The sequence below is a fragment of the Rhinatrema bivittatum genome, chromosome 5, assembly GCF_901001135.1.
Source record: "Rhinatrema bivittatum chromosome 5, aRhiBiv1.1, whole genome shotgun sequence".
In the NCBI taxonomy this organism is placed as follows: Eukaryota; Metazoa; Chordata; class Amphibia; order Gymnophiona; family Rhinatrematidae; genus Rhinatrema; species Rhinatrema bivittatum.
Window position 1 is genome coordinate 72,441,564 of NC_042619.1, and position 19,256 is coordinate 72,460,819.

Consider the following 19,256-nt stretch of genomic DNA (forward strand, 5'->3'; position numbering starts at 1 on the left):
TTAAAAATTGAACTGAATTGCTCGTGTGATGTTGGCCCATCCAACCCTGTCAAAAATCAATAAATTGCCTCCCTGCACCCCCAATTTTCAATGCAAGTATGTCCCTCCAGGTTCCATCCTCCCTTCCAACCCCCTCCAATGATGATAAAAGATTCACTGAGGTATAGGGTTCCCCCAAAACCTCTCACTGTGATCACCCAAGGTTTTAAAAACATCTCTAGTGTAGACACCCCCCCTCCTACATCCACTAACCTCAAAATTGCTAATAGGCCCCAGTGTTGGGGCATGGGACACTCCCTAGCCGCATGCCCATTTGGTGCCATTTTCCAAATTGGCAACGACCTGACCTTGCCCCAGTCACATGACAGGGCAAGGTCCTGGCTCTGGACCTTGGCCACATAGCTGTGGTCCAGTGTTCTGGGGCAAGGTTAGGTCGGTGCCATTTTGGAAAATGGAGCCAACCAGACCTGTGGCTAAGGGGTGCCCCAAGCCCCAATGCTGGAGCCCATCAGCAATACTGAGGTTAGGGGGAGTGGAAGGCAGAGGTCTGGGTGGAGGATGGTCTATACTAAAATCCAACAATATTTTCAAAGACTTGGGGGACTGATGGGGAGGTTTTAGGGTGGACCCTATACCCCAACAAATCTTTTATCATCACTGGAGGGACATATTTGTATTGAAATGGGGGTGAGGGGGAGACAATTCATTGATATTTGACATGATTGGGAGGGGCTGTTGTCATGCCAGCAGCTCAATTCTATTTTTAATACTTGGCATGTTGAGCAGGGAGTCAGTTTTGAGGGTCCCCCCCACACACACACACACTTTTTTATTTTTTTAACTTTTTTTTTTTCTTGGCATGGCCCTTTAAGGTGATGGTGGTCCTGTAAGGTTGGGGACACCATTGCACTTAAAGGGCAGATGCTGCATTGTTTTGCCTCGTGTTTTGGCATGAGACAAAACAATGCAGCTATACCACTGCAATGATTGTTGGGGAGAGGGGTGACCCCTGTGATAGTGGATCCCCCTCTTACACAAAAACATTGTAACTTAGTTCATCTAGGCCTAAATAATGTATTTATTTATTTATTTTTTTGCTTTATACAAATAAAGTTGTTTTCTGACATTTCGATGTCCAGTTAATTAGTTCTTTATTAGAGAAAAAGGGATCTTAGAGACTGGGGAGGAAGGAGGGGAATGGACTGCAGAGGAAGGAAATGAAGAATAAATTTTAGTTAGGGGGAAAGTAGGTTCAAAGTAGTCATTCAGACGTTGGCAGAAGAGGAGGGAGGACATGCAGGAGAAGCTGCAAGGCTGCTCTCCTCCTGTTCACAGTCATAGGAGCTGGTGAGAGAGGGGATACAGGTAGGACCAAGAAGGACCGAACCAAGGATCACGAGGTAGATTGTGCCAATCACTGCCACCAATGTTACTCTTCTGACGCGGGCAGGAGAGAGGGGATATAAACAGTCCACTGCCATCAATGTTTTTATTTTGAAAGGATCCTTGGTCTCCTATGGCATTTGGCCAGTATTGGCCAATTTCATGGCAGAAGCCCAATTTTGCAATCCTTAACCACGGCTGAACCATTTCAGGAGACCGGGGGCCCTGGTTATAGCACTTTCTCTCACCATTTATAATTGACAAAAATGAAGACCCAAATTCCTGTGCAAAAAAGTATGATTTTAGATGCTTCTTAAAAGTCTGAAACATAAGATGGAATATAATTGTACTAGTAGTATGTTCCATAAACTAGGGCCAGCCACCGAGAAAGCTCTTTCACGAGCTTCAACTAGATGAATAAGTTTTGGCGACGGAACATCCAGTAGATCCAGACTTCTCAAACTAAGTGTACAAGTAGATCAATAATAGTTCAATGCTGAACAACTGAACAAAGGTGCTTGATCATTTAAAGTCTTACAGCTAATAGTGGCAACCTTAAACTTTACCCACCGTGAGACAGGAAGCCAATGTAGGGATTTCAAAACTGGTGTGGTAAGATTATGAAGCTGAGCCTCTGTAAGTATGCGGGCAACCGTGTTTTGCACAAGCTTCAAGGCCTGAATGGTAGCATTAGGGGATTCCAATATAAACATTATTATAGAAATCTAACCACTGATAAGATCAAAGATTGTAAAACCATACAAAAAAATCAGATGTTGACATTTATGGCTTTAGTATGACTTCCAGTTAATCTCTGATTAAGGTATTTATTTAGATTTATATTCTGCCTTTCAGACACTTCAAAGATGATTACATTTGGGTACTGTAGGTATATCCCTGTCCCCAGAGGGGTCACAATCTAAATAGGTAGCAATGGCCTGACGTAGCTCCCACTGAGCATTTACTATTTCGCTTATTTTTTCTGTCTCCTCGATCTGCTATAATTGACAAATTCCAGGTAAAGACATAGGGAAGCGGTCTATAACACCTATGTGGGCTGATCAAGCGAGTAAAGCTTAAAGAAGGCCTGCATGGGAAAAGAGATGCTTGTGGAGAACTCAGCCTCGGAAGATGAGGCACTAGCTGAGGTTTTTGAATCTGATGAGAACATGACATATTCCCAGCCTCATGGATAGACTAGCTAAGAAAATATCCAAAAAGCTAGAATCGCGCCTGGGAGTAATTGCAGAAAAGTTGGCTCAACTGGTGAAAACTGTTCAGGAAAACATGACAACTTGAAGAGCAAGATATGAAAATAACAGATATGGAAAGGATAAAGAGAATGGAATATCTGTGCTATGATGAGAGGCTACACAGGCTAGGGTTCTTTAGCTTGGAAAAGACATGGCTGAGAGGGAACATGATACAATTTTGTAAAATCATGAGTGAGGTGGAATGGTAAAGAAAGGGTGGTTATTTACCTTTTCAAATAATTCTAAAACAAGTAAACATTTCATGAAACTAAAAACCAACAGATTAAAAACAAATCATAGAAACTACTTTTTCACACAGTGCATTATCAAGCTGTGGAATCTGTTGTCAGAGGACATGATCAAGGCTATTAGCACAGCAGGGTTTAACAGAAATTTGGACAAGTTCCTGGGGAAAAGTCCATAACACAATATTAGCCAGGTAGATTAAAGAAAACAATTGTTAACCCAGGGAGTGAGAAACAGGAATTAGATTTACTTTATGGGAACTGCAAGGTACTTGTGACTTAAACTGGCCATTGTCGGAGACAGGATGCTGGGCTCAATGGACCCTGGTCTGACCCAGCATAGAAATTCTTATGTTCCTCTTTGTCTTTTCACTGAAATCCTTCAATCATTCTTTTTCTTATTCAAACACTTGTCTCTTATCTGCTGATTTTACTCTTATCTCTAACTCTCCATCTTCCCACTCTTGCCTTCACCCCACCATCTTTTGCCACCTTCTGTTCTTTCTTTTCCTTCCTTATTTACTCTTCACATTTCCTAGCCTCCATTTTACCTATTCCTCCATTTTCCACTTTGCATGTTTGTTAACTTTTCTTGATTGTTCATCTACTCATCCTTTGCCTCTTTTTATGCAAATATCGTGATATGCATGCAGCAGTGTTGATCGCCACTTAAAGATTTAGAATATGAAAGCAGAGATGGCTCCCTTCCATCCTCAAGATGGGAGCCATCCAAACATACACCACGATAACAGGGCAGACTGAAAACATCACTCTCTAGGAATGTGCATTCATTTGGAACAAAAGAGTAATCTGATCTGAAAGAGATCTTTATGCTTTGTTTCGTATCAATAAAACAAATGGATGGGAGTTCAAAAAACAATGAAAAGTTTTATTTGCATTCATTTTCAGATCCATTAAAGTCTATGAGGCAATCAAAACAATAGGTTTAATTTGGGGTTTTTTTGTTGGTTTTTTTTTTTTTATTACTGAAGGCAAGTCAGACAGGACAGAGCCAGGATGGGAATGGTCATGGAAGGAGGACCACCAATCAATGTCAAGCACTTTTTCAACCAGCTTATCCCTGCTGGTAGCTGCATGGATTGACAATGACTTTTTTGTTTTTTTAACTTGAAACTGAAAAGAACTTGGTCACCATTTTGAATCATTTCTCTTTTGGAGCTCAGTGAGAATGGTGCTAACTTCGATAGCTCTGTTTTTTGCAGAATATAAGAAAATGTTTCTAAAACATATAGACAGGAGAGAGAGGAAGATATGCTTAGGCTGCTGTTGCTTTTTGTCAGTGTGTGATAAAAGACAGTGATCTTTCTGACTGTTAGGGCTATAGTATAAACAGGAGTAAGAGGGCTGTGGAAAAATACAGTGTTTTACTTTCTCCAGCAAATAGGAGAAGAGTTCTGTATATGGTTTTTTGTTTTGTTTTTTTTAATTTGACTGGAAGTACAGCAATTTAGGCTGTCTTCTCTTTCTCTCACTCTCTCTCTGTGTCACACACTGCAAGCACAGAGCACACAGTAAACCAGTCTGTGTTTTGTTTCAACAATAAAAGTAACTGCTCTGTGAGTGTAACACAAACTACTGGGTATATTGTAACACTAAAAAACCCCAGTCAGTGCCATTAGTCATCTATGTAAAATTGCGTCAGCAGTTATCTGTGGTAGCTAGGGTTGCCAACTGACTGATCCAGTCCTGGTTTTGACCTATGGCACACACATGGCTATGTACTTCTCATTTTCTTAGGGAAACCAATGGGACAATCAGAATACCTACTTCTCCCTTACAGCAAATTGGTTTAAACTGGCCAAGGCAGGGACAGGCACACCTCCAGTGGAGGCAAACCAGCCAGGTACACGTGGGCTTTGTAGAACACCCAGGTGATGCATAAGAGTCACACCTTGGTCAATACCTTTGCAGCAATAAGGAATATGAAAGAAGGCTGCCAATTAAACCGAAGAGACAGGACTGTTGTTCCTGGGGGGGAGGATGGGTTGTTATAGATGACAGTGGATGATGTGGGCTATGAAGTTATCTATTGCATTGCATGCTTGCTGCACCTGGCAGTAAAGGATGCAGCGGGGGCCAAAGAGGAATGCAACAGCTTAGTCCTGAAGAAACGAATAGAGGCAGGAAAATAGCAGGGTCTGTTCACTGGAGCATGAAGAGAGAGCAGCACATCCATGAGAAACACAGAACAGTAGGGGTACCTCCGAAGGATGCAGACACCAGGTAGAATTTCACCTATCTGATGCTGCAGAGGTTAGCAGAGCATCAGATAGTCCTTCATGACTCATCTCTGGAAACTGAGATAGGTATGGATCGCCTCCTGGGGCATCATGATTGGCTAATCAAGACACAGATGTTATGAGTCCTGAAGCCCTTCAGTGATGCCATGGAGAATCTTGGTTCCCCAAGAGCTACCTGTGCAAGGTCATCCTCATAATCAATATCCTGGAGAAGTCAGAGTTTTTCTGGCAAAAACAGGAACTGGCATCAGAAGTATTGCTGTTTGTGGACTCCTTGCAGCAGCAAGAGCAAGACAGGCTCAAACCCCTTACCAGCTTGTTACTTACATGCTAGCCATGCTGTGTGACCCATGGGTGAAAGGAAATATTGCCCTCCCAACTAATTTACTGGAAGGGACTACTGGTGGCTAGGGTGTGAAAATGGGAAAGCCAGAGGCAGAAAGGCAGTGGGGATGCAGTGCAAGAATGAGTGAATACCTCACACAGCACCCTGACAGTTATCACTTCCTCCCCCGCATTTATCTGCCATTCATTTGTGGCCAGCGCAGAATGGTCTCTCCTGACACAGGCCATAGCTACTAGTGGTTGGCAATATCTCCCTTCCGGGCACAGAAGATCCCAGCACAAATTTCAATTACACGTTATCTGACAGAGCCCATCGAGGTCATAGTCACAAATCCATTAGCATATTGGGCACACAAGGCTATAGTCTGGCAAGATATGGCTAAGGTGACCCAGCATTTCTTTTCCTGTCCACCACCAGCATACCTAGTGAATGGGTATTTTCAATGGTAGGGAACATCATAATCTACATCATTCACATCTTGCACCACAGTTGATTGAAAAGTTGGCTTTTCCTTGGCTTGGCTTCCCTGAATGACTATGAGAGTGGCAGGAGGACCGAATGCACAGTTACAGTGAACCAACACCTCCAGTTTTTGCCATCAGCACCTTACTGTATTGTTGCCAGTTTCATGATACTGCTGCCCAGTCAGTTCCTCGTGCCCTGCTTCTTTCGTGGTTCAGTGCTTTGCTGTACTATTATACCACTATTTTGCTCTGCTTGCACCTCCCACTCTGCCTCTTTTTTTGTTATATGGCGGTCCTTTAGTCACAAAATTAAAAATATTAAAAAAAATAAAATAAAAACCTCCTCCCATTTTGTCTCTCATTGCATGTTGTTCTGCCATTGTTACTCTCAGCATGCTCCACCCACCCTGCCTCTCTTTTGTTTACACTGGGGCATTTTGGCCCCAAACACAAAATTATTTCCTTTTCCTTCCACCCTTTTTCTTTCCTGCTTTAACACATTCCTGCATTGTTCTGCTATCAATACAACCCATCCTGCTCCTTCCCCTTTCATGATGTCTTGGTAAACTCCTGCTGAAGTTGGCACTGCTTTGCCCCTCTCTTGGTGCCTTGATGTGTACATGCTGCTGTTTTGCCCCTCTTTTAGTGCCATAGAGTTTTAATGCTACTGTTATTGGTGTTCTTTTCTTCTTCTTTGTGTTTTGATGCCTCTCTTCTTGTCAAACTCCTCTATGCTTTGGGGTGCTGATGCCACTGAGCTTGCAGTCTTATGTCTCTCATGTTGTCTCGGATTGTCCATGTCACTTTTAGTGAACTTTGCCCCACTCTCGGTGTCTTAGCATGCTCTTTCCTCTGCTATTTGCCTGCAATGTTCACTAAACTTGGATAGAAAAAACGAATTTGCTTAAACAGGAGTCTCTGTCGACAGCAGGATGAATTAACCATGCCATGTGTGTGATGTCATCCAAAAGCACAGAATGGACCCATCTTTCTAGTTCAGTAAAGGGTAGATTTTACAAACATATGCGTGTGCTTCCATGTGCGCGCATGCTATAAACTCCGGGCTGGCACGCACAGCAGGGTAGATTTGGCAAGTTTATGCACAGCGATGAGATCGGGCCTCCCCCAATTCCCTCCCAGTCTGCTCCAATTAAGGAGCGGATTGGGAGGGAACTTTCCTACCCCCCTACCTACCCTCTTCCCTGACCCCTTTTCAGGGCCTATCTTTTTTTATTTTCTTTATTTCAGAACTCACGCCAGCTCCTAAGCTGGTGTAAATTGCCTGCGCTAGCAGCTGCCGGCACGCAATCCCCCAGCATAGCAGCAAAAGGCAGCTACCTGCTGCCTCCAGCTCCACCTCTCCCTGCCCCCCGGGCCTCCCCTTTTCTTGGGCCCAGCATTTCTGCGCGTAACAAGAGTTACGCGAGTGGCTGAGCCCCTTTGAAGATGCGCGCGGCATGTGCAAGGCCCGGCCACGCGCGTAACCCCTGTTTTCCCCGTGCGCAGGGGATTTAAAATTTAGCAGTAAGGTTTTACTACTACTGAGTACATGCAGGAGTTCCCATGAAAATGCAGCCTCATAAACACCTCAGTCTTTTTTGTCTGAGCTTCCGCACAGATGAGCGTATTGCTTCTCTATTCATCTTAATAAACAAGAACAAATGACCCAATGACACAAAGAAAAACGGTTTTTTTTGCCTTGAACCAAACAAAATGAATCACTGAGCCAAACAAAACCAACTTTTTTTCCACACACATCCCCATCTCTCTCTGTAATATGACCTGCCTCCTTAAAGACATAAGTTTGAGGGACTCCAGCAGCATTGTCAAATACAATTTAGCTCATGTCTAGCAAATCCTTGAACACATACAAAGTATCACTAATAATCTTTCTATAAATACAATACAGGCTGGCTATTTTAGAATGAAAAGGATAGTGTAGTGAGAAAAAGTACTGGAAAAGGAGATCTGCTAAAGAGGTAATTTGTACCGATGTTTTAATAAGATGAATTAATGGAAGAACCAAATATTTATGAATCCTTGAGCACAAAAGTTATAGATGGTGTCCACTTCTGAACTACCCAAGACATTAATAACTAAAGTTAAAAAAAAAATCTCTTTATATTATATGAGAAAAGTAGAAGGTAACAGGAGTTACAATAAATACAAGGGGCATATAATTATGCTCTCATATCTAAGTTATAGTGGCACTAATTAGAAAGTTCACTAACCACTACATAAAAAAATCTTTACCTTGCATTTTAGGTCTGCCAGGCATTTGGTTAATCTTGGGATGCTTCATTTGCCCTCTATTTCTAACTTTAAATAGATATATAAAATAGTTGAATTAGCATAACCCCCTTTTTGTGTCTACTACCGTGAGTCCAATATATGTGCATGTATTTTTCTGTGTAATTTTAAAGAGAGATAAAATCGGGACTCAAGAGAGAAAAATATGATTTCCAAGAGCATCCAGCTCCCATGATGCACTGCAGGTGATGCTGGCATTGTGCAGAGCACTGGAGGTGGCATATTTGCATAGCAGGCAGAAGACAAGAATGCTGGAGACACTAACTGATTTTGCATGGGAAATGTAAAGCAGGACCAATAGTCCCTGCACCAAAGGAAGGTTTTGGCAGGAGCCTATGATGGTTCTTGAAATTAGATGACAGTAACTGCTTGCTGAGAAAGAAAATTGTCTACAAACTGAGGAATATTGTAATTTTAGACAAGATTACTCTATGCTGTTAAGATTGACAAAAAAAAGAGTGCTTCTGCTTCTTCTGAAACACAAACTGGCCTCCAACTGTTCTGAAACAAAATATGTCTCCAAGTGTATCGAAGCAATACAAACGCTATTGCACTGTCATATCATCAGACACTCAAATACCCGCAGTGTACTAGGAAGTATCCAGAACTCAACCTGATCAAATAAGATTTACAAAATCTGGCCAAAATAGCCAAAAGCAGAGCTACAAAAAGGAAGGCATGACAGAAAACACATTGGAAGAAGGTGTGCATTTGCAGCATAACACAAATTACATGCATTTCACTTACTTTTTTGTTTATTTTTCACCAGCCTGCCTCCTGTCTCTCTCTCACAACTGCCAAACACCCCGCTGATGTCACACCCTCAAGCCAATCGCTTCTCCCTATTTGAATTTTCTCTGCTCTTTGCTCCCCCTCCCCTCCTCTCTCTGCCTGCTTTCCCGCCCTTATCGCTATTCCCTTCCCCCTAGCCCGCTTCCGTTCGCGCGCTTTCCCAGCACGACTTGCTCTAATCTAATCTGAGTCAGAATCAGTGCAATACTCAAACAATTTTCAACAGAAAACAAATAAACAAACTTTAAGATCTTATTAAACTACAGCAATTTCAAAAATTACTGGCTCAAACTTTTTGTTTTTACTTTTCTCATTCCACTCCATATGTAACCATATTCCTTTCTCATTCATCCTTCCACTCATCACAGTAATAAATTATTTTTAGATGTTATACAATATAACTCAGCTATATTTTCACATTCTATCTTCTCCCACTCTGTCACCTACTTACCAACCTCAAGCTAACACATTTCCTTTATGCGGATGACATTCAAATACTCATTCCTATAGCTGAATCTCTACACAAAACTATGGCATATTGGAATAAATGCCTCGCAGCAATCAATAACCTACTCGCCAGCCTCAACCTGGTACTAAACACGAACAAAACAGAAATCCTACTCATAGCTCCTGAAAATCACTCTCCACCCATCGCTCCAACGGCTAGCCAAGGTCCGGTCACTTCTTCCCTGCCACAAGTAAGAGACCTGGGTGTACTGCTGGACAACAGATTCAGCCTCAACAAGTTCGTAAATAACACCACGAAAGAATGCTTCTTTAAATTGCAAACACTAAAGAAACTAAAACCACTACTAAACTACAGAGACTTCCGCCTGGTCCTACAGGCCATCATACTCCCAAAACTGGACTACTGCAATTCTCTCCTTCTGGGCCTTCCCGCCTGCACCACCAAACCACTCCAGATGGTAATGAATGCCACGGCCAGAATTCTCTCAAACACCAAAAAAAGGGAACATATCACCCCCATCCTTCAGCAGCTCCATTGGCTACCGATTAAATACAGGATTCACTTTAAAACCATTATGATGATACACAAAGCCCTACACAACATCGCGCCTCTCAACTTAACTTACCAACTCCAGCTACACACTTCCAAGAAACCAACCAGAAGCGCATACAAGAACCTGCTAATCACCCAGCCGGCAAAAACCTCACTGAGGAAACGCGCAATATCCACAGCGGGCCCCACACTCTGGAATTCACTCCCTCCAGACCTTCGCCTTGAACCCTGCCATAATACAATCAAAAAGAAACTAAAGACTTGGTTCTTCACACAAGCTTTCCCGGAGAACTAAGAGCAGGAAGAGCTAATACTTTATCAGTTTAGCCTATGACCAGACCCACCTGTCGTCCATAAGTTCTTGAAGAGCTCATCATTGAATCTTAATCAACCTCGATTGTTTACTGTAATCTCCTCTAATCTCCCCCAGTTCATTTATGCTCCTTTAAGCTCCATCTTACTCCTTCATGTCTATCAGTTAATTGTTTACAATGTTATTTATTTAGTTATTTATTATGTTATCTGTTAGAATGTAAAATGTATTTATAATGTTATTTATAATGTTATTTGTTATAATGTAAGCCGCCCACGTGGCGACAGTTTTATTTCACTGTACACCGGTGTGATATGTATTTTATACAGGAACGTCGGTTTATTAAAAACTAAAAATAAATAAATAAATAAATAATCAAATTTACTCCATATTTCTATGTTTTTTTGGGGTTTTTTTGTTTTCTTCCTAACCAGTGTGCTGCGGCAGTCACAAAAGCAAACAGAATGTTGGGAATTATTAGAAAGGGGAATGGTGAATAAAATGGAAAATGTCATAATGCCTCTGTATCGCTCCATGGTGAGACTGAACCTTAAATACTGTGCATAATTCTGGTCACCGCATCTCAAAAAAAGATATAGTTGCGATGGAGAAGGTATAGAGAAGGCCGACCAAAATGATAAAGTGGATGGAATAGCTCCCCTATGAGGAAAGACTAAAGAGGGGGGATATGATAGAGGTGCTTAAAATCATGAGAGGTCTAGAACGGGTAAAAGTGAATTGGTTATTTTACTCTTTCGGATAACAGAAGGACTAGGGGGCACTCCTTGAAGTTAGCATGTAGCACATTTAAATCGGAGAAAGTTCTTTTTCACTTAACGCACAATTAAACTCTGGAATCTGTTGCCAGGGGATGTGGTTAGCGCAGTTAGTGTAGCTGGATTTAAAAAATGGTTTGGATAAGTTCTTGGAGAAGTACATTACCTACTATTTATTAAGTTGACTTAGAAAATAGCCACTGCTATTACTAGCATCAGAAGCATGGGATAGACTGTTTTTGGGTACCTGCCAGGATCTTATGACCTGGATTGGCCACTGTTGAAAACAGGATGCTGGGCTTGATGGACCCTTGGTCTGACCCAGTATGGCATGTTCTTATGTTCAATACACAGCATGTTGACAGTTTGTATATTGCTTCATGCTAGACTACCAAGTTTTATATTTTGTTTTTATTCCTCGATCCATGCTGAAGAATACTTTTATTTTATTTTTCTGCTATAAATGCTGACACAAAGAAAATGTTTTCATCCTTTTTTTATTTTTAATGCATTTTAGAAATCACAAGTTCAACTTGTTTAGAAAATGCGATACTACACAAAATAACCACACAGTGTAATTAAACATATAATCATAAGTAATAATTATAGTTTCTAAATGTAATAAGAAAAACAGTGGGAAACCAAGGATACTATTAAACGATTTCAATAAAGAAACTACTATAAGAAATGGTTTCTAGATATCCACTGCATTACAAAGGATTGCCGAGTGTCCCATTGAAGGTATCTTTAGGAGTTTGAGTCCAAAAATACATGTAACTGAGAAGGCTCAAGAAACACATAGTTAGAATTTTGATAATTAAGTAGGCATTTACATGGATACTGAAGACAAAATTTAGCTCCTAATGCAACAGTTTCAGATCTCATTAATAACATTTTTTTATGTTGCTCCAGTAGTTCTAGTTAGGTCCGGATAAAACCAGATTTTCTGTCCATAAAATGGCAAAGCCTGATTCCGAAAGAAAAATTTTAGAACAGAATTTCTTTCAGATGGAAATGCAAAAGATACTGTTAATGTTGCTCTAGAGGATATTTCAGTTTCCAGTGAGAGTTCTAATATATTTGAAACATTTAAAGAGTCACCTTGATTATCCGAAATTGGTTGTACAGATGATAAGATGTAATATATCTTCGTAATCGCAGGAAGTGCTTCTCTAGGAAATTTGAGGATTTGTATGAGGTAATTATTAAACATCTCCTGAGGTGAAATTGCTTTCAGATAAGGAAAATTTAAAACCCTCAAATTGAAAACTCGCAACATATTTTCAATATTTTCTAACTTTTTGGTGTGACCAATATCTGACTTGATCAAATTACTTTGAATTGTTTCAACTGAATACATTTTTGTATCCAATACTATCACTTTGGACTCTAAAGATGTGATTTGAGATTCCATTGATTTAGATTTAGCATTAGTATCCTTCATGTTAGAAAGGTAATAATTTTCTCCAATGATGTCAACGCATTCCAAATAGAGTCCAAAGTTATCAGTTCCTCCACCTTCGTTGGGGTCCCTGCTGACCTGCCCAGCCTCAAAGTTCTGCAGGGATCCCGGAGAGCCTGTGAAGTCTCGAGCATGAGCACTCTCCAAAGACGGCGTCAAAATGGCATCTCTTCTCGGGGCAATAATAATCTTTTCTTCATTTGGGTCCCTTATCCAGGACGCTGAGAGATCCGTCGGAAGATTTTCAAAAATTGCAGATGGTAATGGGGGAACCACTGGTGCACCAGGACTCAAAGATATTTCTTCGACCAAAGGAGCCGGCATCCATCTCCACCGAGCTCCAAAGCGGCTCTACTCACCGATGTCGGCTGCAGTGGCGACGCGAAGAACTTCTCAATCCATTGCTGACCAGGGTCAGGTATGGGAGAAGATGTAGAGATTTCTCTTAGCTTTGCCTTTCTTTTAGTATGCAGCATTTTAAAATTAAGGAACAGAGAAATAAATTGTAGAAATCCAGGAGAGAGAACGTCTAAGTGATCTGTAGCAAGGACCTGTTCTCCAGGTGATATAATGTCCTCTCGCACTGAGGACAAGTCTTCCAGGGCTACTGCCCATGAGGGAAGGGTTAGGCCGGCCATCATAGTTGGTGATTCAATTATTAGAAATGTAGATAGCAGGGTGGCTGGTGGACGTGAGGACCGCCTGGTATCTTGCCTGCCTGGTGCGAAGGTGGCAGACCTCACGCATCACCTAGATAGGATTATAGACAGTGCTGGGGAGGAGCCAGCTGTCGTGGTACATGTGGGCACCAACAACATAGGAAAATGTGGGAGAGAGGTTCTGGAAGCCAAATTTAGGATTTTAGGTAGAAAGCTGAAATCCAGAACCTCCAGGGTGGCATTCTCTGAAATGCTTCCTGTTACATGTGCAGGTCCCCAGAGGCAGGCAGAACTCCAGAGTTTCAATGTGTTGATGAGACGATGGTGCAGGGAAGAAGGATTCCATTTTGTAAGGAACTGGGGAAACTTTTGGGGAAGGGGGAGCCTTTTCCGAAAGGATGGGCTCCACCTTAACCAGAGTGGAACCAAGCTGGAAACCACACTTGGCACGGCCAGTGAGGTGCTATCAGGATCATGGTTCCCTTGTCCCAACGTAACTTCACGAGAGTCTTCGAGAGAAGTGGAAGTGGAGGGAATGCATATAGGAGACCGGTTGCCCATGATAGGGAGAACGTGTCTCTTGGTTGATGGTATTGACTGCGAGTGAGAGAGCAGAAATTGTCTACTTTGCGATTTTGAGACGACACAAAGAGGTCTATTTGAGGATAACCCCATTGTTGGAAGATCAAGTTCGCTACTGAGGGGTTGAGAGACCACTCGTGCAGTTGAAAGGTGCGACTCAGCTTGTGTGCCAACACATTGTCCACTCCCGGCAAGTAGGTGGCCCTGAGGTACATCGAGTGGGAGAGGGCCTCCGCCTATATCTGTGTAGCTTCCTGACACTGAAGGTAGGAGCCCATGCCTCCCTGCTTGCTGATGTACCACATGGCCACCTGGTTGTCCATCTGGATCAGGATGACTTGATTGGAGAGGCGATCCTGAAAGGCCCTGAGAGCATATCTGATTGCTCGAAGCTCCAGGAAATTTATTTGATGTTTGGCTTCCTCTGAAGACCAAGATCCTTGTGTCTGCAGATCGGCCATGTGGGCTCCCCAAGCGAGGTTGGAAGCATCGGTGGTGAGAGTTATTTGCGGGTCTGGAGCCTGGAAGGGTAAGCCTTGGAGGAGATTGACCTGATTTCTCCACCAGGCGAGAGACTGACGGAATGAGTCGGTTACATGGACAATGGTCGACAGGGGCTGAATGGATTAAGTCCATTGTGACCTTAGGGTCCACTGCATGACTCTCATGGCCAGACGGGCCATTGGGGTGACCTGAACTGAGGACGCCATGTGTCCCAGGAGGATGAGAAAGTGGCGTGCAGTCGTGGAGTGCTGAGACTGCAGCCGGTGTGCAAGAGATACGAGAGTGATAGCTCGCTGTCAAGGCAGACCTTTGCCTGCAAGGTGTCCAAGCCTGCCCCAATGAATGATAAGGTTTGAGATGGGACTAAGTAGGATTTGTCGTAGTTGATGAGAAATCCTAGCGAAATTAGAGTGTGTAAGGTAAGATGTAGGGATGACAGAGCAGCTTGCTGAGTGAGAGCCCTGATTAACCAATCATCTAGATAGGGGTAGACGTGAACACCTTGGGTCCTGAGGAAGGCTGCAACTATGACGAGGCATTTTGTGAAGACTCCTGGTGCAGACGCGAGGCCGAATGGAAGCACTCGGTACTGATAGTGCTTGAGGCCTACCAGAAATCTCAGGAATTTGCGATGAGATGGAGTTATCGCAATATGAGTGTATGCGTCCTGGAGGTCTAGACAGCAGAGCCAGTTTCCTCTTTGCAGAAGAGGAAGAAGAGAACCCAAGGTTACCATCTTGAACTTCTCTCGCTGGAGGTACTTGTTGAGGGCACGTAGGTCCAGAATTGGACGAACGCCTCCCGATTGTTTGGCGATTAGAAAGTACCAGGAATAGAACCCTAGGCCGTGCTGAGAGTAGAGCACTGGTTCTATTGCCTTGGACTGGAGGAAGAGGGAGACTTCCTGTTGCAGAAGGATGGAGTGATCGGATGTTCTCCACATCAGTAGAGGTGGGGAGTCCAGTGGAATGGAGAGAAAGTTCAGATGATAACCCTGAGCAATTATCACCAGGACCCACTGGTCTGAGGTGATTGAGTGCCACCTGTTGTTGAAATGGCACAATTGACCTCCCACTAGTATGTAGGGTAATGGAAGCTGGCTGCTGCTCTCTATGCAGGAGTCAAAAACCGGAAGCAGGGCCCGGCTGAGGAGCTGCTTGCGGTTTCTGTTTTCATATTTGACGAGACTGGGCTTTTTGAAATGGTCTCGTAGAACGGGTTCTAGTTGGTGGCGGATAGGATTTCTTCGGGCGGAAGAATAACTTCTTAGAGTCCTTCTGGAAGGGCTGTTTTGAAGAGTACTCAGAAGGCATCAGAGAGAGCTGTCTTAGGGTCTCATGATGGTCCTTGAGTTCAGCCACCGTTCGTTGAATCTGCTTACCAAACAAATTATCTCCTACACAAGGCAGGTCGGATAATCTGTCTTGTACTTCAGGGCAAAGGTCGAAAGACTTGAGCCAGGCCCATCGTCTTGCCGAGATAGCAGCTACAGATACCCTGGTAGCAGCGTCAAAGATATCGTAAGATGATCTGATCTCATGCTTGCCTGCCTCAAAACCCTTATTTACTAGGGTTTGGAGTTGATCTTGAAATTGCTGAGGCAGGGAGTCTGTCAAGTCTTGTATTTGCTTAAATAAGACTCTATTATATTGGGTCATATAGAGCTGATAAGCAGCTATTCTGGAGATAAGCATTGATCCCTGGAAGACACAGCAACCAATGGCATCTAGAAATTTCTGTTCCTTGCCTGGGGGAAAGGAAGTGTGATGTTTTGAATTCCTTGCTCTTTTCTGGGCAGATTCTACAACCACAGATTGGTGATCCAATTGAGGTTTGTGAAATCCTGGAGCTGACTGAACAAGATAGGTGGTGTTAGCTTTCCTGTGGACTGGAGCAACAGAGCCAGGATGTTCCCAGTTCTTTTTGAGGAGATCCAGAAGAACCTGGTGGATAGGGATGGAGGTTATTTCCTTGGGAGCATCCAGGAATTGTAGTAACTCCATCATTTGATGCCTATCGTCCTGTTCCATCTGTAATTGGAAGGGAACCAATTCAGACATCTCCATCACAAAATTTATAAAGGAAAGGTCCTCTGGAGGAAAACGCTTTCTACTTTCAGTAGGTGAAGGTGGTGAAGGCAAGTCATCGGTGTCTGGTGAAGAATCATCAGTCCAGGTATCGTAGGGATCAGCACCTGCTCCTCTAGGGGCTAGAGGAGGACGAGGTGGTAGGATCCCTGAAGGTCCTGGTCTAGCCTCTGAAGGACTCGAAGGAATAACTGGAGACACCGATGATGGCATCGAAGGCACCGGCGCAGGCATCGAGGGCATCGATGGATGGCTCGGTGAAGCCGACGGATGTATCGGCACTGATGGGTGCATCGGTGGCATCGACGGACGTGTTGGCATCGATGGCTGAGGCATCAGCAGAACTCCCGATGGAGGGATGCGGAAAGGTGTTTCTCCTCCCGATGACAAAGCAAGCGGGGAGGGCACCGGAGCCATCGGTGACCCGGGATCCATCAGTGGAAAAGCAGCTATGAGTGCTTCCATCCTCAAGAACAGCGGTGCAAACGCTGTTGGAATCGGGTCGGTGGTCGGTTCCGCAATCGGTACTGGTGTCAGTGCCGGAGGAACCTGGAGTCAATGCATCGCCTTGTCGATGGCCTCCTGAACCATCCGGTCCAGTTCTTCTCGGAGACCTGGAGCAAACAGCCGCGGCTCCGGAACAGAAGAAGGAGGCAGAGGCATAGCCAGAGGGACCACCGTTAAAGATGGAGTCATGGTTCCCGATACTCTGTCAGGTGAGGGTTGCCTCGGTGACCCGGTCGCCGAAAAGGTCGGTGCCTTTTCTGGACGGGGTTTCTTCAACGGCGGCTCGAACGATGGCGAGGCCAATGATTTGGCTCCCTCAATGGTCCGAGACTTTCGATGCCGGTGGCGATGTTTATCCCTACAATCCCCATGATTCTGAGGGGAAGTAGAGGGTGTTAAAGGCCGAGAAGACGTCGATGCCGGACGGTTACTGGCCGGAGGTTGATGCTGGCTCAAAGATGACGGTGTCGGTTCTAACGACGTCAATGCAATAGATGGCCTCGGGGTTTGAGCATGGAAGAGAAGTTCCATCTTCTCCATTCTAGCCTTGCGACCTTTTGGTGTCATTAGGGCACATTTGGATCTGGTTAGGACATTGTGCTCACATCCGAGACACATTACACAGACTTTGTGAGGGTCTGTGATGGACATGGTGCGATTACAGTCCCTGACGCCATGGCAAAAAATGAGCCGCGATATGGTCGACGGCCAGTAGGCCGCGAGGGCCAAACTTGACAGTAATCGACGGACAACGGGTAAAAAACCTACCAGAGTATCGCGGCTTGAAAAAGTTGAAGGAGGGACCCCTGTGGGGTAAATTAAATTCTAGTAATTCCGTGAGGAAAATTCCTGTCAGGAATCTCTACAGAGCTCCTTAACCACGTGGCTACAACTGCGTGGAAAAAAGAAGACTGAAGAGGGACCCCTGCTGGCTGCAGGGTTAATGCCATGCTGGGCATGCCCAGTAGGGGCCAGTCAAAGTTCTGGAAACTTTGACAGAAGTGTTCTGTGATTGGGCTCCATCCTGTGATGTCACCCATATGTGAGGACTACCATCCTGCTTGTCCTGTGAGAAATAACTGATTCACAACAGTATTTATTTATTTATTTATTAATTAATAAATAAGTAAATAAATACATAACTGATTCACAACAGTATATATAACTGATTCTGGTCTTGCAACTTACTTTATAGTAACAAACCAATTCACAAACAAGTTTAATGAACTTTTCATTGATGGTCCTAACACTGGATTAAGCGAGCTAGGCTTTAATTCCTGCTATAAACAAGTTTTACTGACAAATGGTTACTGGTGAAAAAAAAGTGAAATTAATTTTATAGTCAGAAAGATGTAGTTATGCTCTACCTCTCTATTCAAAGTCAATGGCTCAATACTGTACAAAATATTGCTTGACATATTTCCATAGGATCCAAAATGTATAAGTGCAAACATGTCTCCCTAAATAATCCTAAAACCAAACTTTGGACTTTGTAAAACAAGGGAGTATCTGGTTTTATAAGAGAATGACTGAGTGGAATATGCCAACATAACATTTTTTACAAAATGTATTTCAAACTAAATGCATATTGTCAAATATTCAATGCATAATATGTATAGTAGAAGACAGCTTACTTGACTGCAGTATGCTGTGTTAATTCCCCACAGCAGGCATGTGTTTTCATGGCTGATTAAAGACATTAGCTTCACTTTGGTGATTGTCAATTGCAGTCATTTATTGATAAATACATCTGTACTACAAATATTGTCACTTAAAATCATCGGCCTGATTCATAGAAATTGTTTTCCCCTGAGCAAAAAATGTGAGAAAAAAACCTTACAAATCAGGCTCTATAACTGAAAAGGATTTGATTTCATGTTGCATCTATGTGAAAAAAAATATCAGCTTTTTAAGTCTTTTATATTCTTTCTAGAGTTACTGTACATACCTGGATTTCTTCCCATATGTCTTCATCCAAGAAAGTAGCAGCTGTGTGGTGCTGCAAGGGAGCTATCAGACAGTGGCCTTCAGTAAGGGAAAGAGCATTGGGCAGACATAAATATACCTAAAGAGAAAGCAGATTTATTCGACTAAGAAAGGAGCTTTAATCACAATTGAGCAGTTGACTCTGGGGTCAATTTTCAAAGCGATCTTAGCTAACCTAAGTGAGGTTAGCTATGTAATAACTTAACTAGCTAAACCAGTCTTTAAAAATGGATCAGGTCCAAGTAGCTAAACCTTAGTCATCTAGATTCACTAAGCAGATAAAATTAGCATATTACAAAATGGGC

At 43.2% G+C, this 19,256-nt stretch overlaps 1 protein-coding gene across 4 annotated transcripts in view; it reads right to left on the reverse strand.

Moving 5' to 3' along the window:
- Positions 1 to 19,256, reverse strand: part of CWF19L2 (CWF19 like cell cycle control factor 2) — a 664,038-nt gene that overhangs the window by 91,950 nt on the left and 552,832 nt on the right. For 3 of the 4 annotated variants that reach the window (XM_029602444.1, XM_029602447.1, XM_029602448.1), the window contains exon 15: positions 18,914 to 19,030. The exons of the other annotated variant lie outside the window; for it this stretch is intronic. In XM_029602444.1, the coding sequence (XP_029458304.1) occupies positions 18,914 to 19,030 (117 nt within the window). The remainder of the gene's footprint in view (positions 1 to 18,913; positions 19,031 to 19,256) is intronic. 4 annotated transcript variants of the gene reach the window in all.